Genomic DNA, 22,007 nt, shown 5'->3' with positions numbered 1-22,007 from the left:
CTCCAAGCCAGTCCCTCGGTGTACTGCATTTAGGGCAGAGGGCGGTTGGCTCTTTACAGAGGAGTCCAAAGTGAAAGCCCGCTGGGCCAGTTTCTTTGAGCGGCTGTACCAGACTGATCCACCAGCTGTTGAGGGGTGTTACTATCCCTATTGCTGAACCTCCAATCAATTGTGATCCAACTTTTGTTTGTGGAAACACAGGCTGTGGTGAACTGCTTGGAATGGGGTCAAGCTCCTGGGATCTGTGGCATCCATGCTGAACTTCTCAAGGCTTGTGGAAATGTCGTCGTACTCGTGTTGTTGCATGCAGTTCTGTACTCTGCCTGGAACACAGGCGTCATCCCATCTGACTGGAAGAGGGCCTTGTTGTCCCTCTCTGGAAAGGGAAGGGTGATCACCAGGACTGCAACAACTACCGAGGGGTGACAATGCTCTCAGTGCTGGGAAAGGTCTTTGCTCAGATAATTCTTGATAGGGTTCACCACCATCTTCTTGAGCACCAGCACCCACAGCAGTCAGGCCTCACTGAATGCAGACGAGAGTGTCGGCAGGGGCTGCTTACAGCCTATGTTGATCTCTGCAATGCGTTCGATTCAGTGAATCAGGATGCCCTCTGGAGGATTCTTGGTCTTCATGGGCTGCCACCAAAACTGATTGATCTAATGTCTGAACTGTACTCTGGGACTGAGAGTGCTGTGGGATGTGGTGATACCATCACTGACTTATTTCCAGTTATTACTGGAGTTCATCAGGGCTGTGTACTGGCCCCCACACTTTTCAGCACTTGTATGGACTGGATTCTGGGGAGGATGTCAGAGAGATCAAGCTGCGGTGTACCATTTGGGAATGTCAAGATCTCTGACCTTGATTTCTCAGATGATGCATTTATCTTTCCCGAGACTCTGGGTATCCTTTTGGGGGTCCTCGAGGCTAGGTGTTGAATGAGGAGTCGGAGCCACAAGGATTATGGGTTTCCTGGGTCAAAACTAATATCCAGGCCTTCAATGACTTCTTGGATGCTGCTATCTTGTCTGTACCTGTTTGTGGTGAGGATGATGAGGTCATGGAGAGATTCACTTACCTTGGCACTGATATTCATGTCTCTGTTGGCTGTGAGCCTGAGGTCAATAGACATCTGGTTCGGCCTGGGAAATCATGGATTCACTGGATCATGGGGTGTGGCACAGTTGTTACCTGTGCGGAAGGATGAACGGCAGAGTCTTCAGGTCCTTGGTGCTTCCAGTCTTGCTCTATGGATGCAAGACTTGGACTCTGACCAAGGATCTGAGACGGAGACTTCATTCCTTTGGTAGTCGGTCTCTTCAGAGAATCCTTGGCTATCGCTGGTCGGACTTTGTATCCAACGAGCGGTTGCTGCGAGTTGAAATGAGATTTGTTTCCTGCATTGTCTGTGAGCGTCAGCTGCGGCTGTATGGACATGTAGCTTGTTATCCTGACGCTGATCCTGCTCACCAGATTCTTTCAGCGAGGGAGCCTCGTGAGTGGAGGAAGCCAATGGGCCGACCACATGCCTCGTGGTTGCAGCAGGTTGATCAGCATCTCAAGGAGATGGGGATGGGCCAGGTATCTACCTGGGAGATGTTCAGACAGAGGCCCCTGGAGTACCGGTGGAAAGTGGAAGCAGCAACGCGCTGCTCTGGTGCATGCTCCCATACTTGACCTGACCTTTGTTACCTTTACAGCTTGGAAGTACTTTGACTCATTTCACCTTGTGAGCACATAGTATGTGATGCTGGTGTTCCTGGTTCAAATCCCACATACTGTGTTAATTTCTCTCTCGTTTCCAAACATCTTTGTATTTCGTGTTATAGTGCAAGGATGATTTGTTCTACTGTCCTGTGCTTGTGGTCGATGTACAAAGTCCTCCATGAGCTTTCATTGTCATCAATTCATCAATGTGACATCCTTTTCAATGAGCATCGTGGCAGTCTCAGGAGCTTTGCACTCGACTCAGGATTGTGACACTTAACGCAAAGGTTAGACTGGTTTAGTCATGTTGGGTGGTGTAGTAATGCTAGATCACCAACATTACTAAACCACACAGTATCTTTTAACTCCTATCCTCCTCCAATGCCTTCATCCACAGCTTGATGGAGTACTGCTCTCTCCTCTGGGCTGGCTCACCTGCCTCACATATTGCTCTGCTTAATGCCGTGGAAACCAAGGCCTTAAAGATAATATGAATCTCCTGTGATGAAGGTGAGTCTATGACCCTATCGCTTCGCCATCACAGACAGGTCGGTGGTCCCTCTGTCTTCTACCACCTTCTTTCTGGTGTTGCACCTTCTGCTCATTCCATGCTTTATCCCCCTCAGGTTTCTGCAGGGCTCGCACAACCCACCATTAACCCCCTTCTGGTGAAACTACCTAAATCCAGGATTACTGCTCACCTCCACTCATTTATTACTCTTATTTTTTTCTCACTTGTGGATCCAAATTTCACATCCTCCTTCAATGTCATTCTTTCCTGTAGGTGTATAGACAGCTATTCACCACCATCTCATATCATCCCCAATCCACAACCATGATCTTTTCTACCCTATTCTACCCCCTCCCTCTCTCAACCCCACCCAAATCTCTCCTTTCAAATTTCCAGTTTTCCCTTCTCAGGGTTTCCTTCTGTATCATCTTGTCCACTCCATGCATCCTCTCCTGTCCTGCATTTGTCCCCACACCTATTGTTTCTCCAAGTCTGCCTCTATATTGGCCTGCTACTCTAGTTTTAGTGTTTTCTCCCCTTTCTCTGCTGTAACTTCAGTCCTATTTTGCATGTTCTGTAATTTTTTTTTGTCCGATTGCATCATGTTCTGCATCCTTGGATGTGTCCTGTTTTTGTCCGATTGCGTCCTGATCCATTCAGTGTACGACACAAGTACTGTACTCGCTCTTCCACGGGTCTCGACTATGCATCTAAAAAAATGCTGTGTGGTTTGGTTATGCTGGGTAGTTGGTTATGCTTGTGGTTTAGTATTGCTGGGTAGGTGGTTATGCTCATGGTTTAGTAATGCTGGGTGGTTGGTTATGCTGGTGGTTTGGTTATTCTGGTGGTTTAGTAATGCTGGGTAGTTGGTTCAGCAGGTCTTTAGTCATGCTGGGGAGTTGGTTATTCTCAGTGGTTTGGTAATGCTGGATAGTTGGTTATGCTGGTGGTTTAGCATTGCTTGGTAGTTGTTTATGCTGGTGGTTTAGTAATGCTGGGTAGTTGGTTATTCTGGTGGTTTGGTTATTCTGGGTAGTTGGTTATGCTGTTGGCTTAGTAATGCTGGGTCGTTGGTTATGCTGGTGGTTTGGTTTCTGGGTGGTTTGGTAATGCTGGATAGTTGGTTATACTGGTGGTTTCGCAATGCTGGGTAGTTGGTTATGCTGGTGGTTTGGTAATGCTGGATAGTTGGTTATACTGGTGGTTTAGCAATGCTGGGTAGTTGGTTATGCTGGTGGTTTAGTAATGCTGGGTAGTTGGTTATGCTGGTGATTTAGTGATGCGTAGTTGGTTTTGCTGGTGGTTTATAGACATGTTCCAAGTGTTGGACCAGTTTGTGATTTTATCCAGACCTGCAGAGAGCGAAGAAGCTGCTGCTTTCTGGTCTGAGTGATGACAGATGGTATGGCAGAGGGTGGCGTCATCAGCAAAGAGATAAAGTAGATTTTCCAGAGAGATGGAGAGATCATTGATGAAAACCAGAAATAGAACAGGACCCAGAACGCTGCCTTGAGGAACTCGGGCCGAGACAGGAAGAGGGGATGAAAGAACTCCATTTAGGGCCACACGTTGGCTGCGACAGGAGAGGAATTTTGCAAGCCATGAGTGGAGATGGCCTTGGATACCATAGGAAGAGAGTTTAGTGAGCAAGGCAGGATTCCAGACAGTCTTGAAAGCACGCGATATGGCTCTCAGTTCATGTCTGGTATTGATGACCTCCATCCGTTGTTGGGAGAGCAGAAGCAGCATATCCAGTGTAGAGTGACCTGGTCTGAAACCAAATTGATGATCAGAATTCAAGCCATTGGAGAAGAGGAAGGATTTAATGTCTGAAGCGATTATGGATTCCATAACCTTGCTGATCATTGGGAGGAGGCTGATTGGTCTGTCATTTCAGGGATCTGTTTTTGCACCTTTTTATGCAGAGCAGTTATGTTTGCTGATTTCCAAGCAGATGGCAGATGACCTTGAGCAGATGAGAGGGTGAATAGAATAGAGTGGGGGTGAGCAAAGATTCTGTTCAGGGTTAGTGTTCAGGATAGTGGGGTAAGGCTATTAGATTTCAGGAAGGCAAACTTTGAGGGTACGAGGAGAGAATTGGGTGATGTAGATTGGGAGACTCTAACAATAGGACAATTATTATCAGAAAAGTGGGAAACTTTCAAGGAGAAAATGTGTAGAATGCAGAGTAAGTACATTCCAATGAGGTGTAAAACTAGAAGCAGAAAGAGGCCAGGGTGGTTGAGCAGTGATATAAGGCACGCCATTAAGGAGAAGCAGAAGGTATTTATTTGGTTTAAAATATCACAACTGGAGTTAGATTTATATCACTATTGGAGTAAACAGAGGCAAGTTCAGAAAATAACTCGGCAAGCCAAAAGAGAGTATGAGGACATGGCTAAGAATATTAAACATAATAGCAAGGCTTTCTTTAAGTATATCAGGGGAAAAGAAAAGGTTAGGACGAGTGTGGGCCTATTGAGGAATAGCACCCGGAGAGTGGTTAGTGATGAAAGTGAGATGGCAGGCTTCTTAAACAGGTATTTTTTGTTTTACATTTTACACAAGAACAGTCAGAAGAATTGCCAATAGCTGAGAGTATTTATCAAGGAGGTGAGGAACGGCTTTCACAGAAGATCCAGGTTGAAGTGGAGGAAGTAAAGGAACAGCTGGGAAATCTAAGAGTAGATCTGGCTCCAGGGCCAGATATTATGCACCCGGGAATATTGAGGGAAGTGGCAAAGCAGGTAAGCGAGATATTAACGGATATTTTCAATCGCTCACTGGAGTCAGGACAAGTACCAGAGGATTGGAGAGTAGCAAATGTAACACCATTATTTAAGAAAGGATCCAAAGAAGAATTGGGAAACTAAAGACCTGTTAGTCTGACTTCAGTTGTGGGGAAGGTGTTGGAGACATTAATAAAGGACAAGATGAGGAACCATTTAAACAAATACAAACTAATTAAAGGTAGTCAGGATGGGTTTATCAAAGGTAGTTCCTGTTTAACAAATCTTTTAGTTCTATGAAGCAGTGTCTGATTGGGTGGATGAAGGAAAGGCAGTGGACATAGTCTATCTAGAGTCTAGACTTAAGAAGGCATTTGATAAGGTATCACATCGGAGGTTGTTCGCCAATGTGAGAGCTTGTGGAGTGTCTGGGCAGGCAACTAATTGGATTGCAAACTGGCTTAGTGATAGGAAGCAAAGAGTGGCTGTGAGTGGGAGGATGTCTTGCTGGGAGGATGTAAGTAGTGGGGTACCTCAGGGATCAGTACTCGGACCATTTTTATTAATTATTTACATCAATGATTTGGATAATGGGGTGAAGTGTGAGCTTTCCAAATTTGCACATGACACAAAGCTTGGCATAAGGTGGATAGCAGAGGGGGTGGTGATCAGATTCAGGAAAGTATTGATACTTGCATAGATTGGTCAAAAGATTGGCAGATGGAATTTAATCTGAGCAAGTGTAATGTGTTGAGGATTGGAAAGAACAATAAAAATAGAGATTACAGCATGCAAGGGGTAATTTTGGAGCGTGTTACACAGGAGAAGGATCTGGGGATGGTGATAGATACAGGAGGTAAGCAGGCAGCACAGTGCCAGGCAGCTATAGGTAAAGCAAATAGGGTTTTAGGTTGTATTTGGAGGGCGATCATTTATAAATCAAAAGAGGTGGTGTTAACATTGTACAGGAATTTAGTGGGGGCCACATCGAGAATATTGTGTGCAGTCCTGATCACCACAATTCCAGAAGGACATAGATGCCAGAGAGAGGGTTCAGCGCAGGGCTACTCGATTGATTTCGGGTCTTGCTCGACTTAGCTTTGAGGAGCGGCTGAAGGAGAGGGGGCTTTATTCACTAGAAAGGAGGCAGTTACAAGGAGGTATGATGGAGAAGTTTACGATAATGAAGGGTGTTGATAAAATAGCTGGTAGATGAATTAATTAAACAGAGTAGCAGTGATCGGACCAGGGGCCTTCGCCTGAGAGTTAAGATGGTAGTAAGGCAGGGGACTTTTACTCAAAGAGTAGTTGATGCATGGAATGGCCTCCCTGGAAAGGTAGTGGCAGCAGAAACAGTGGATAAGTTTAAATTGGAATTGGATAGGTACCTGGAAGTTATGGAGATGGAGGGGTATGGGAATGTTGACAGGACTTTTAGGTTGCTTGAGCATAGATGGGTGATTGTGTGCATGTGTAAGGAGTGCTGTTGGTGGGGGTCTCGTCAAGGGGTTTTGTGTGGTTGATGTGTGCTTTTAACCTAGCCCATGCCCTCTCCCCTGAGGAGAAGAAAAAAAAGATATATTTACAAAAAAAAAACACAAAATACAAAAAAATATAAAAACTACAAAAACTTAAAATAAATAGCTAAATAAAAAAACCACAAAAACATTATTAATAAAAATAAAATAAATTTGCATTTTCTTCTTTGGATCTCGTGTTGATAAATTAGTGTGGTGTTGATGTCATGCAGGCATGATGCACTGAATGGCCTCCACCTGTGTCTGATTTTCTTGTATTTCCTTGTAAGTACTAAAAATCATTCCCAGGAATATCACTACAAATGAGCTACAAGTGGAGGCTGTCAAGTTCAGTGAAGATTTTGAAAAGAGCCCTTGGAACGAGGCTGAGAACGAAACTTCACAGTTTGGTTTACAAATCATGATTCTTTGCAAAAAAATAAGTGGAGATTTTGAGTTCTGAGAGAACTTCCTCCTACCTCCTGAAAACTACAAATGGAGATAACAACCAACAAAGTAACCTCTGTGGTGGGATTCCTCTCGTTGAGCAAGAAGACATTCTCAGGTACTCGGTTGTTCTGTCAACTGGTAGTGCAGCAGGCTGCTCTGGACTGTCTTCCTTATCCATGACATGATCCTACACTGTCAATACATTGTCACTAACGGTTAGGTTCACAGGAGGAGGGCTTTCATCATCACTCACGGTTAAGTCCATGTGAGGAGGGCTTTTATCCTCATGTGCAGGGTAAGAACATACATAAACCCTTACAGTGTCTTCTTGCTGAAAAAGCATGTCATCTGTGTTGTCACTCTTCCTAGTTGTACTCCTTTTGGGGACATTCATAAGAAACATACAAGGCTTTAACTGATTTCTGTGGACAACCTTGACTTGCCAATTACCCCTCTCGCGACATCTACAGAATACAGGAATCTCAGGATTTGCGTAGTCAATTACCAAGTACAGTTTAGGTTCCCATCTATCCTGGATCTTATTGCGCCCCCGAGTTTGTGATTCCTCAGTAGAACTCGGTCCCGTGATCTAATCAGTGCACCTGGTGCTACCTGGTCATGAATCCTATTTTTTGGCAAGCCCAGCCTCGTGTCAGCATTCCTTGGCTAAAACACATGCCGTCTTTAACCAGTCATGATGATCTACAATGCACTGATCCATACTTTCTGCTTGATGATTGTCCAGATTCAACTTCAGGATGATGTCCATCAGCAGCCAGGCATCCCTGCCCATCATCAAATAAAATGGTGGAAACCCATTGGATGAATGTACATGGCTTTTATAGGCGAGAGTTAACTCAGTTAGGTATTCCCTCCATCATTGTTTCCAATCCGCCGGGAGCGTTTTAAGCATCCTGTGCATTGTTCAGTTTCAGCGTTCACACCCACCATTGCCTTCTGGTTGGTAGGGGTGGTGCGTTGTGACTCTTATCAATGCCGTATATCTCACATCGGCTTGCTATTATAGAAACCTCAAAATTTCTACCCTGGTCTGAGTGCAAGTGCCCTGGACAACCAAAGTAAGAAAACCAATTCTTCACCAAGGCTGTAGCTATGGTTCATGCTGTCTGATCATGGGTCAAGATGACCACACAGAAACTTGTAAACATGTCCGTCAGCACCAGAACATTTTTTTATTCATCTGATGAACGTTCTAGATAAGTAAAGTCCATCACCACATCTTCAAGTGGGGCTGACATTTCAATGCAGACCATGAGTGTGTGATACGGCAGCAAGGTTTCCTTCGCAAACGCACGTTTTTTTTTAACAACTCTGGAACCATTGTTGAATATCAGTGGTCATTGATGGCCAATGATAACATCATCTCATGGATTCCATTGTCCAATCTCCAAAATGTCTCGCATGGTCGTGGTTTTCTCGGGATATTTTGCGATGCTAACCTCACGTAGTACCAACTGTTGATGCTCAGAGCCATATTTTAGATCCTGGATGATTCTGTGCAGTATCCCATTTAAGGCCCAGTCACACATTGACGTTTTAGCCAGCTTATGCCGATTTTTGGAAAATTTGTGTAAAACGCTGGTACACGTCGAATACGTTATGGGTAAGTTTTGGAAACATTGAGAGCACGCTGAAAAACACTGCCGTACGTCGTAGTATGCTGGCTTTAAACGTTGTACTTTTCGGTTGTCCTCAAATTTTCCATGCTTGAAATTTTAAGACTTATGCTAGCGTATGACTCACACGTTCCGCATAACGCTGGCCATAAGTTGTGGCCATGTTACGCGATCTTGACACACGTCGACACGCGTTACTTGTAAGTTACTCATAAGTCAAAACACGTCGAGGTAATGTTTAGCGTACCCAAAACTTATTTATAACCTATGAGTAACGTGTTGTAGGCACGTTACGCAATCGTTGACACACGTCGACACACGTTACTTGTAAGGTACTCATAAGTCGAAACATGTCAAGGTAATGGTTAGCGTCAGTGTTCCAGACTCCCTGGGATTTTTTTTTCTTCTTCTTCGGTATGACGGTGATGTCGACACTTCGATTTCTAGTGCGGTTATAACATAATATAATATAATTAAAAGGCTGCCGCTCAACGATTTAAATCATAACCGCACTAGAAATCGAAGTGTTGACATCACCATCATACCGAAGAAAAAACACAAAACAAAAAAAACAGGGAGTCTGGAACACTGACGCTAACCATTACCTTGAGTGTTTCGACTTATGAGCACCTTACAAGTAACTTTTGTCGACGTGTGCCAACGTTCGCATATCGTGCGTACAACTTATTCCCATCGCATGCGGAACGTGTGCATACGGCAAGTACGTCGTAAAATGTTTAACACGTTTATAATTACAAGACGTACTCCACTTAATACGACGTATGATAGCGTACTTTAGCGTTTTATTCACGCATACCAAACTTACCCATACCGTATTCGACGTGCGCCGGCGTTTTAGACGCATTTTTCAGAGGTCGCCATACGCTGGCAAGATCGCCAAGGTGTGACTGCGATGTTGACACTTCCATTTCTGCGGCGGTTATGATTTGAATCGTTGTGCGGCAGCCTCTTAATAAGCTACGTCACGTCATCGTCGGCGATGCGTGCAGCGCGCTATGCATAAGTTAGACTATCGTTGGGCATAGGTTGGGAAGGCTGACAACAGGCTCAGCATTCGTTCGTATATGTTAGCTATAACACAACGAAACGTTCTGTGTCCGTTACTAATATGTAATGCATATGACCAACTCGTTATGAATACGTCCGAATCTTTAAAAAAAAGCATCAAAAGTTCAATGTAAGCCAGCGTTTTACATACATTTTAATACGTTGCCATTTCTGGCTAAAACGTCAAGGTGTGACTGGGCCTTTAACTTCAACCTATCCCATTGTCTTATCATTTTTTGTACCTCTCTGGACTGATGCTGCCTTTCACCTCAACTTGGCTTCCGATGACTTTTTACATCATGCAGAACCTTGCCAATCATTTCATCTGCATGCTGCAGACTTGCAATGTATACCTGGATGTAAACTGTGGTTCCAACCAGGCCACACACAATGAGTGTCTTCTCCGAAGTGTACCAGAGACATGGCAGAAGTAAATAGACACCATGCTTTTAAAATAATATATTTATTGAATATTTCAAGTGCATTTGATCCATTGTAATACACACACTAGTATTTGGTAGATTTGCCATTTGCAGATTTCAACGCTTTTACTCTTTAAAAGAACTAACGAGTTTCCAAAATTTTCTCTTGTGGGATTTCTGCCCAGGCTTCACGCAAAAGGTTGAGGAATTCTGCCCGTGATGTTGGTTTCCTGGACTTTTTCCGCACATCTCGATCCAATATGGCCCAGAGGTGTTCAATGGGATTCATGTCAGGAGACTGACTTGGCCATGGAAGTCACTTGATTCCATTTCTGTCCTGCCATTCTTTGGCCTTTTCGGAGTGTGGCATGGAACTCTATCTTCCATGAACAGAGTGTTGTTTTTGATCATCTGACCAGTGGAGAAGACAGGGAGAAGTCCATCCTCAAGGATAGAAATGTATATCGTAGAGTTGATGTTACCAACACACTCCACAAGCTCTGACGGACCAGCACTCCAGATTGCTACCCACACCATCACTGAAAAACCACCGTGTTTGACAGTTGGCTGCAATTGGTTCAAAGAGAACTCTTGATTTGGAAGTCTCCAGAGCAGATGCGTTCACTGTCAGAAAATTGAGTAAATTGGGACTCGTATGAAAAAAATTCAGTTTGCCAAAATTCCAAGGGTCTGTTGGCCATCTCATTAGCCCACTTCTTTCTCCTTTGAATGTTGGCTGGTCTAAGAAGAGGTTTTCTCCTAGCTGCTCTCCCATTGTAGCCCAGTTGATGAAGGGACCGCATGACAGTTATTGAGCTAACTTGGACCTCCTCTGCAACATCTGCTGCCTTGCAATGGGGAGTTTTCTCAATGGACCACTTGTACGCAATGCTGATGTTCATATTTCCTTGAGTATAAGGCCAGAGCACTCCCTTGACTTCAAATGCAGTCACAATCGATTCACTTGTCTCATTGTCAGAATGGGGTAGTTGGGACAATGCATCCGCATTGGTATTGGCTCTTCCTGTCTTGTATCCCACTTCAAAGTCGAAATCTGCCAACTGTGCCACACACCTCTGTTTAGTAGCCCCTAAGTTTGATGCACTGAAATACTTCAAAAGGTTGCGATCTCTATAAACCACAAACTTGGAATGCAGCAAGTACTCCCTGAATTTCTCACCAACAACCCATTTAAACACACACATACACACACACACACACACACACACACACACACACACACACACACACACACACACACACACACACACACACACACACACACACTCGTGTGCAGCCTTGAGGCTGCTGGTTGCATCATTTATTAGGGGCATGGCTTTACCGTTGATGCAGTGCCACTATTACCAATACACCGGTGCTCATTTTGCCGACCTCAGAAGGATGACAGGCTGAGTCAACCCCACCTGGTGTTAATTCAGTAGCTGACAGGGCCACCTGAACCGCTAAGCCAACACCAGGCATATGTTTAAGCGAAAGGTGTTCCAACTTGAATGCACTGTAAAACCAATCGTTGCACTCTGTCGGATGCAGCATATGCCACTGGCTGTTCTTTACCATCCTTGTACTGTGACAGCACTGCACCCAACTCTTTGAAACTGGCATCAGTTGTGACAATGAAAGCTTTTGTAAAGTCAGGATTTGCCAATACTGGTGGATTACCCAGCCGGTCACATAATGCATCAAATGAATCTTGACATTCTTTGGTCAATGCAAAAGCAAAAGGGGTTTTACCTTTTTTTCCCATTCCCCACTAATTTGAACAGTGGGGCAGCTATTTGGGCAAACTGTGGTACAAATCTATGGGAGTAGCCCATAAACCCAAGTACCTGTCTCACCTCTATCGGATTTTTTGTAACTGGCCATGTTTGTAAAACTTCAATTTTCCCTGGGTCAGTCTCGATACCTCTCCTTGACACAATGTGGCCAAAGAATTTGACCTGTTCCTGTAGCACAAAGCATTTCCCCAGTCTCAGCTTTAGCCTATGCTCTTGGAGACCCTGGTCTAAGCCTTGCAGATGAGTTTCAAAATCCGATCTATAAATAAAGATATCATCCAAGTAGATCAAAAGACTTTCCCACTGTAAATCCCCAAGCCAACACTCCATCACCCGTTTAAATGTTGCTGGGGGCATTGCAGAGTCCGCAGAGCATTCTTGTCCACTGGTAAAGTCCAAATGGAGTCGTCACAGCTGTCTTGGCCTGATCTGCATCATCAATCTTCACCCGGATGTCAAATCCAGTGTCGTAAACAACCGAGCATTACCGAGGGCATATAGTGACTCCTGAACCCTGGGGCTGGGAAAAGCATCCTTCCTGGTCACCTTATTCAGTTGATGGTAGTCATGGAAAAATCTAATAGAACCATCTGGTTTACATACTATGACCACTGGAGATGCCCAATGACTGTTGCTCTTCTTCAGGACACCCTGTTCAATTAGATGCTGGATATGTTGTTTAAATTCGCAGAAGATGTGTGGCGATACTCTCTGGTGTCTCTGCTTTATAAGTGGATTATCCCCAGTCTCTCTGTGTGATGTGTGACTGTGTCTGTTTGGCCAAAGTCATTTGCGTGTTGGGAAAAGAGGTGCTTGTCCAAGAGGGCATTCAACCTCTGCTGTTGCCATTCAGTCAGCTGGGTGCCCCAAGGTTCACAAGTATTTCAGTAGGTGTGGTCCTTTGATAAGCACATTCATTAGTCAGCCCCACCTCAATGCTCTGACCCTTAACCTGTATGTTAACTTGTGGGCTCTCAACATAATCAGTAACATGGAGCTCTGCTAACCTTGTCCTAAGTCGGAGACAAATTGATTTGAAACCAGTGTTCATTTATCTAACTGACATAAGTCCTTTCTGTACTGTGGCGCAAATCTTTTCCACTACCAGATCACCAGGTAAGAGACTACTAGTGGTTGGTTTAACAACACCGGAATACTCTTCACCCCACCGGCCGGCCTTGCAATACCCATTAAGTACTTCACTTTTAGCCAGGATACTAACTGCTCTGAAGTTTGACAGTTTGTCTGGCTTGTCCACCTAGGTAGTCAATAACTGCATCTGCTTGATCTGCTCCGTGCATATGCCAGGTACAAAAGACAATGAACAATGTCTAACCATTCTTCAACTGTTATGCCACCTTTGTTGGTTAAAGTGAAGACTCACACTTTCCTGTCCCTAGGAATATAATATGGTAGGACTTGTGTTGACCCGGGCATCATGTTGGCAGATCTGTTCAGCTTAATGTGTCACCATCAGCCTGAACTCTTCAAATCGAGCTGCCAATCCTCCAGCCTCCTTGCTTTCCACAGACTCGGCCATTGTCGTTGGCTCCTGTTACTGCCCCTTTAATAATGTACTCCAACCAAAAATCCTGTCCATGACGCCAAATTTAGCTGTTAAAAGATGCACACCAACACGATGTCTCTCTTCACTTGTTTAATGAATGTTTTGGTTTGATAGGAACACAACATAACAAAAGGGGCAGCATGCTGCATGTTGTAAATACAATAGAAACAAGTAAAAAAAGACATAAAATGTCATAATGTCATGTATGGAATTAAAGGACGAGCCCATACTTAAGTATACAACTAAAATGGTCTACCAGTCGGCCATCTTTGATCAGATCACAAAATAAAATGAGGAGCACATGTATACCATCATGTACTGTGCTTGTGCCAAGTTTGAACAAAATCGGACCATGCATGTCTGAGAAATGGTTACAGACACATTTAAGTAACAAAATGGTCATCAGTCAGCCATCTTTGATATAATCTTGAAAAACAATGACGTGTATATGTAAGCCTTCATTTATTATCTGTGTACCAAGTTTTAACATCGGTAAATGCTTGTTCGAGAAATGGTTGAGGACGTGTTCAACATCAGGTTTTTTTTTACACCTAAAATGGTCACCAGTCGGCCATCTTGGATCCCTTACCAAGGGTACTCCATCTCTTCTGGATCTGATTTTGACAAATTTCCCTGACAATATCTGCTGCTCTTCCTTCGCTCCAATTGGTTCTTCTGACCACGTCCTTGTCAAAGTGGACATCTCTCTGGCTGTTATCAGAGAACCACCTCACCGCCGTCGAGTCTGGCATTTCACTCAAGCCGACTGGCAGGGTCTCCGAGCAGCCATCAAACTTACAGACTGGTCTCCTATCATTACTTTCTCAAACATCAACTCATCCTGGGAATTCTTTCAAAGAAACTTGCTCTCCCTCATGCACAGATTTATCCCCTCTCGTGTTCAGTTGTCTTACCCTTCCTCCCGCCATTGGTTTACTGAAGCTTGTGGCGAGGCAGTTGTCCTGAAACAACTTGCCTTTGCCTCATGGAAAGCAAACCCAACTGAGGGCAATCTCAGTTCTTTCCACAAAGCTCGGAACAAGTGTGTATCTACCCTCAGGAGAGCCAGAAAACAACATCTTTCTCATCTCAAGTCTGAACTCTCAAACCTCTCTCCCTCCTCAAAATCCTGGTGGCGTTTAATCAAATCTGTTTCTGGTGTATGTTCCCCCTCCATCCCCTCCCTTACCTCAAATGGCCGCACTGCTGATTCCACACGTGATAAAGCTGAATGTCTAAACTCGGTGTTTGCAGCTAAATCTTGTGTCCTAAACCCATCTATATCTCTACCCACTTTACCCAGTCGCACCCAACTGTCCCTGGACTCTGTGTCCTTTTCTCCTAACAAGGTGGAGAGCTTGCTTTCAAACCTCGAGTCAGATTCTGCAACCGGTCCAGACGGCATCAGCCCACGTGTCCTCAAAGCCTGCTCTTCTGCTCTTGCTCACCCTCTCTCTGTTCTATTCACCCTCTCATTTGCCCAAGGTCATCTGCCATCTGCTTGGAAATCTGCTAACATCACTGCCCTGCATAAAAAAGGTGCAAAAACAGATCCCTGTAATTACAGACCAATCAGCCTTCTCCCAATCATCAGCAAGGTGATGGAATCCATCATCGCTTCAGACATGAAATCCTTCCTCTTCTCCAATGGCTTGATTTCCAATCATCAATTTGGTTTCAGACCAGGTCACTCTACCCTGGATATGCTGCTTCTGCTCTCCCATCAATGGATGGAGGTCCTCAATGCCAGACAGGAAATCCGAGCCGTATCCCTGGACATATCACGTGCTTTTGACACAGTCTGGCACCCTGCCCTACTCACCAAACTCTCTTCCCATGGTATTCAAGGCCATCTCCACTCATGGCTCGCAGACTTCCTCTCCTGTCGCAGTCAACGTGTGGCCCTAAATGGAGTTCTTTCATCCCCTCTTCCTGTGCAGGCTGGAGTTCCTCAAGGTAGCGTTCTGGGCCCTGTTCTTTTTCTGGTTTTCATCAATGATCTCTCGGACTCTCTGGAAAATCCTCTATTTCTCTTTGCCGATGACTCCACCCTCTGCCGTACCATCTGTCATCCCTCAGACCGGCAAGCAGCAGCTTCTTCGCTCACTGCAGATCTGGATAAAATCACAAACTGGTCCAACACGTGGAACATGTCTTTCAATCCAGACAAATCTCACACTCACTTCTCTTCACAAGGAGATATCTCTTCAAAAGGACCGTTTACAAACCCCCCCCCCCCATCCACTTTCTCAACAATCCTCTGGAAGAAGTCTTTTCTTTCAAGCTTCTAGGTCTCACTATCTGCCATGACCTTTCCTGGGAAAGTCACATTTCCAACCTCGCCTCAAAAGCCAGTCACCGACTGGGAATCCTCTGTCGTTCTAAGTCCTTCCTCGGCCCTCTTGAGCTCCTGACCACTTACAAAGCTTTTGTCCGTAACCTGATGGAGTACTGCTCTCCCCTCTGGGCTGGTGCTCCTGCCTCCCACCTTTCTCGGCTTCACGCTGTCGAAACCAGGGCATTTAAGATCATCGGCATCTCCCGCAATGAAGCTGAGTCTTTGGGCCTCTCACTCAATCACCGCAGGTTGGTCGGTGGTCTTTCTGTCTTCTACCGACTCCTCTCCAGCCTTGCCCCCCCCTGCTCTCTCTGCAATTTGTCTCCACCACATTTCCACAGGGCACTCAAGGTCCGCCAACAACCCCTTTCTGGTAAAACTACCAAAATCACGAATCACTGCTCATCTTCACTCTTTCATTCCTCTTTTTCCCGCCTTTGGAATAAACTTCCTCACTCTATTCTTTCCCATTCTTCCCTCCAGGCTTTCAAAACAGCCGTTCACCACCACCTCTTATCTTCCCCCATCCAAATCCTCGATCTTTTCTACCCCCGATAATCCACCCAAGCCCACTTCCTTCATTTCTCCTGCTTTCCTTCCTGAAAGTCCCTGAAATGTCCATCTTCTCTTCGCCATGTTCCCCGTCCCATCCCCATCCCTCTCCCTTCCACAGTTCACCTCATGTGTCTGTTCCCCATTGTTTTGTCCCTTCCACTCCCGCCCCTCTTGTCTCATGCCTCCTTGCTGTGAGTTGTGTGTTCGCTCTCATACGAGCCTCGACCAAGGTATACAAAAAATAAAAAATAAAAAAATCTGATGTCGAAAAAAATTTGACAAGCATATGTATACCATCATGTGTATTGTCTTTGCACCAAGTACGAACAAAATCGGTCTACACATGTCCAAGATATGGTTGCGGACGCACGCACACACGGACACGAAAATCGAGAACAACTCCACAAATCTCATTTTGGACCAAGTCCAACGGGGGAAAATAATCAGGAAAGTATTATTTACCCTGATTTAGCACAATAAACCACTTTAGTGGGCAATTTTTTTGATTATATTAACATGTGCAGTGTGCACCAACATTAATGGTTACATGTTCTGCTTTTTAGCCAATAACATCAACCATACTGTAATTTAATTATAATCAGAATTATAACAATACAGCCTGGGGAATAACTGCTGAAATCTATCCATCCGGGTTCTTCCTGATATCTGTGTTCTTTGTTCCCTTCACATTTTGTTTTTTTTCGAATTTATTTAAAAAAATTATTTTATTTTTCACAATTTTCTTCATTCCTTCTAATTCTTGCTTTTTCTTCTCTTTCATCTCTTTTACTCTATCCCTCTCTTTTGTTATCTATCTCTCAGAAGTGAATTCTTGCAGAAATTTTTCTGTAAGGCTCACTTCGCTGCACCTGGATTAGTTTGAGGGTACGGGAGTAGCGGCTGAAACACGAATCCTATCCAGGTTCCTCCTGATGACTCCATCTTTGCTCTTTACTTCTTCGGGTTCCTTATTGGCCTTCCGTTTCGATATAAGTTGGTACCACAGATCTCCTTGGGATGATTTTATAACTTTGATTCAATCAATACAAAGGAATTTTATTCACCACTCCAACGAGCCCATGCACCGACGGCCCGCCACCACCTGTCTTGAAGGAAGTCATGGCAGAAGTGCACACCTTGCATTCCCGGTGGCTAATAAATAAAATTTGAATTTACATTTCATCAACTCTTTGGCACAAATCATTATAAATCACATCATGACAATTCAATGTATATGGCAATAAAAAATATGCCAAAGCAACGCCAGACTTAAACTACAGTGGCAAAGATGAATTAAATAAATGACAGTAAAATGACAACAACTCTTTGTAGCCAAATGTTTCTCCTACACAATGTTATTAAATCTAATAGAAGGTTCTGTGGAAGATATTGCGTTCACCATTTTTAGGATTCAGCATCTCTTCAAAACGTAGCTTCCTCCCACGTATGCGCTGAAGCTGAAGTCGGATCCCACTTTTCCCCAAAGCAAACAACTCAAAAGCAAATGCATAAATTCCTATGTGCTTCCCTTCTTGACAATGCTGTGTGAAGTGATATTTTTCATTTTATAAGAATATTTAATTCTTGTACTATGCACCATTTTTCATGCCACTGTCCCCCACGTGGATGAATTCAATGTCTTGTTGTCCACCAGGCCATCCTGGATGAATACTGGCTGCCGAAGATCACGGAGCCACCTCAACACCCTCAGATCGCATGGGATATTCAAGGGGTGAAAATCTGCAACAGGCAAGGCGCTCTCCAGCCTTTCATAGCACTAAACTTGTATAACGTGTTTGTGAATGGAGCATTTGATTAGTTTGGCTCATAATAATTGTTAGTGCTTTCTTATCGGGGTGATAGAGGAAGAAATGTTCATGAGCACAAAAGTTCGTCTGTTAGCATTCCCATCTGAGCCCTTTAGGATGCTTGTTACCTACTTTCAAATCCCATAAGGCCTCTCCTTTATGGAAAAAGTACACTGCCTTTCCAATTATTTATTGGTGCACAAATTTGAAGCTCGTTGAAGAGCTAGAACACAGAAAAGACAAGCTGGAACGTGGTGGAAAGAGGAGGAGAGGCATGGAGGGAACACACACGCACCAATACAGGGTAGATGGACACAACAGAGGGACACTTGGAGGAAAAATGGGCAAGGGGAAGAATGAGATAATGAGGGGTGGGTGAAGGACATTGGGGCGGGGTTGTTGGTGTGGTGAACAGGCTGGAAACTCAAACACAAAAAGGTGGCTGAAAGAGCAAGAAGGAAAAAGCGAGGATGTCTATTTCTTCCGTGTGATTTACGTACAAGCTGCACTGCGAGCCTTCTATTGATGTAAAACAAAAAAATACATACAGTATATTGTAATGGACTCGGTCTCCCTCATGGGCGATGTGAGACCGCTGGATAATTATCTCACAAGATGCTGAGCCAAGACAAAACTGTATGTGCGTTGAAAATCCACCATGATGCGGTTGTTTAATTAATTTAACCATGTGGTTGTTTCAGCGTGCATGGTTGGCCTCACAGGGGGTTTACTTACACTGTAGGATGAGTGTGAGTCCTCTGGCCCCCTCTTGCTTGGGTCTTGCACATGCATTGTCCAGTGTGAGATGGCATATGAGGCTATTAGTACAAGCTAGGTTCAATGATAATTCACATTAACCTTGTTTTGTGACATGTACAATATTTTTTGTGGTTTCTAGTCAATTTGTAGGTGCTGATTCCAAATCCAGTGAGTGTCAGATGAGAAACTTTGAGCATTTTTTCTAGAAACACAAAAATTCAAAATGGCCACCATGACACAATAACTTAGTTTATTATTTAATCGTTTTTGACACTTTTACAAGGTATATTGTTGTTGAGGCTGTGGAAGCATTTTATATTTGAATAATATTTGTTCCTGATGCAATTAGATGAGAAACTAAGCAAAAATGGAAAATTCAAGATGGCCATCATAGCTCAAAATGGCCACGAACAGGAGTCGCACTTAACTTAATTTTGTCCACTTAGAAGATGCAGTAGTTTTAGATGCTGCTTAATTTGTATGCTCATTTGCAGATAATGGAGGTACATACTGAAATGGTATATACACATGTGATTGGAATCTTGGCATCATCTAGGGAAGCTACCAAGACCTTGTTCTCTTATGAATTAGCTCCCTATCCACTTGCTCTGTTCGATGACAATGGTGAAGCGCAGTCAGTCAGTCCTCAAAACAACGATCAAAGTAGAATGTAGTCAACGAAATAGAGCAGTTCCTGAAGTGATCATTCTTGATGGTTGTGCTATGCTTTGGACTGTTCCTTGGCCTGCATCTCCAGCAAAGGTATCTACATTTGTCGATGCTGCAGTAGCCACCATCATGCATTATGCGAGCATATCACAAGTTCTTCACGTGGTATTTGACAGATACTATGAGACCAGCATTAAGTCATGCTGTCAAACAACACGAGCAAAAGGTTTCAGCTGTGTGTGCAAGCTTAACAGTGGATCGCCTCTACCCAAGCAAGCCATCACTTTGAATGTTACTGCCAACAAAGAACAAATTATCAAGTTGATCATGGATCAGTTGTGTTCCATGCAAATCCCAGAGGGTAAGCAGGTCATCATAACTGGCCCTGATCCACATCCAATAGAAGTTGGTGTTGGTGCACAACAAGTAGCAGTGACACATGAGGAAGCTGATGTTTATAATGGCATACCACATGATAAAGGAGGCTGTCAATGGACACTCACCAATTAAAGTAGTGTCTGATGACACTGATGTACTCGTCATTCTTGCCCATCATCTACATTTACGTACCAACAACATACCACATACAGTTAAGGTGATCATGGAGTCATGTTCTAGAAACCATACAGTCATAGATATCAATGAGGTCATTAAGAAACATGAGAAAATCATGCCCAATCTTCTCGCAGCCCATGCACTGACTGGTTGCGATACAGTATCCTGCTTCGCTGGTATGGGAAAGACTTCTGTCCTGAAGAAGTTGGAAGCATTCACTGACACTCTCATTTGGGGATCTGTCAGCATCCATGGATGAAGTAATTGCATCATGCTTGAAGTATGTAGCTACACTCTATGAGCAAGTATTTCAAGGATCACTCGACACCATGCGTAGAGATATCTTCACAAGGAAGATTGGTGGCAAACGCCATCTGCCACCAAAGTTGAGCAGTCTGCCACCTACAATGGCTGCATTTAGGCCCCATTGTGAGCATGCTCATTACCAGACAACTTTGTGGATGGCTGCTGGTATGCCAGCACCTCCAACTCTAGACCCACTGAAGAATGGATGGATGAAGAAGTATTTGACACTTCAACCTGTATATCTCATTGATGAACAGTCAGTTGCACCAGATGAAGTTCTCAATCTCATCAGCTGTGGCTGTAAGAGTGACTGCAAATCAGCACTCTGCAGTTGTACTAAATCAGCTCGAGCTTGTACAGATTTCTGCAAATGCAGGGGTGATGTAGGCTGTGAAAATCCCATGAAAGCAATGTCTCAAGAAGGAAGTGATGACTGTGATGACAGTAGTTTTGATGAATAATGCATTTGATGTGAATGCATCTGGACTTTAAACTGACAATAAATAGGATCATGGCAGCCATCTTTGATCTTTAGTCTGTCAGCTCGATACAATTAGAAGCAACATAAACTATACAGGCAACTGTATTTGCATGTATGTATATTTGTGGGAAAAAAACATGTTTAATATCTTTGGGCAGATGATCATAACATATGCGCTAATGAGGTTTTGGTGGCCATTTTGTATTTTTGCATTTCGACAAAAATGCTCAACGTTTCTCAACTGGCACCCACCAGATTCAGGATCAGCAGGTAAAACTGGTCCAAAAACTGTTAAGAAACATTGTACAGTAATACCTTGACATACGAGTTTAATTCGTTCTGTGACCGAGCTCGTAACTCAGTTTGCTCGTATATCAAAACAATTTTCCCAATTGAAATTAATTAAAATACCATTAATCAGTTCCAGCCCCCCAAAAAACACCCTAATTTCTTTGTTACGTTGTTTTAAAAATGAGAAATGTATTCATAAATAATAAATAATGAATACAAAACATAATACAAGGATAATAAGATAGAATATAAATAAGTAAACTGGTTTTATAAAGTGTATTTACCTTGGAGATGAGACGACTTTGGCTTACGGAAGATTCTGGTGGAGGTGGCGGTGGAGGTGGTGGCGGTGGTGGAGGAGGAGATAGGCGGAGGAGATTTGAAGGTCTCATCACACTTTATCGCTAAACGTAATTGATACAATTAAAAAAAAAAAAAATTATTCACTTTATCGCTAAACTTAATTGCTACAATTTTTTTTTTACATTTTTTTTTTTTTATTCCCTTTGCCGTTACACTTAATTGCTACAATTTTGCTACAACAAGAGCTAAACACAACATAGATTACTATGGTACGACCCTACTCAATGAGATAACCAAGAGAACTGAACGAGCGAGTGGCGGGAGATGCGTGAAAAGGTGGGAGATGCGGGTGTTTGCTTGCTTGGCTGCGGGTGTTTGCTTGCTTGGCTGCGCGCGTCTCAAAGCTCGCTCCACTCGTAACTCGGATCTAGACTCGTAACACAAAGCAAAAAATTGTCCGAGCAGCGGCTTGTAACTCGGAATACTCGTAAGTTAGTGCATTCGTATGTCAAGGTATTACTGTATATGGAACAAA

The 22,007-nt window shown here is 43.8% G+C and overlaps 1 protein-coding gene across 17 annotated transcripts in view; it reads left to right on the top strand.

Moving 5' to 3' along the window:
- The window catches only part of LOC147025481 (uncharacterized), a 187,246-nt gene that overhangs the window by 50,361 nt on the left and 114,878 nt on the right, over nt 1-22,007 (top strand). For all 17 annotated transcript variants that reach the window (XM_085886488.1, XM_085886486.1, XM_085886482.1 and 14 more), the window contains one exon: nt 17,955-18,049. In XM_085886488.1, coding sequence (XP_085742614.1) covers nt 17,955-18,049 — 95 coding nt within the window. The remainder of the gene's footprint in view (nt 1-17,954; nt 18,050-22,007) is intronic.

This window comes from Eptatretus burgeri, chromosome 6 (assembly GCF_056783735.1).
Source record: "Eptatretus burgeri isolate ZD-2024b chromosome 6, Ebu_testis_v1, whole genome shotgun sequence".
NCBI lineage: Eukaryota > Metazoa > Chordata > Myxini > Myxiniformes > Myxinidae > Eptatretus > Eptatretus burgeri.
The sequence above is the reverse complement of the archived record's forward strand: the minus strand, read 5'-3'. Positions and strand labels throughout refer to the sequence as shown.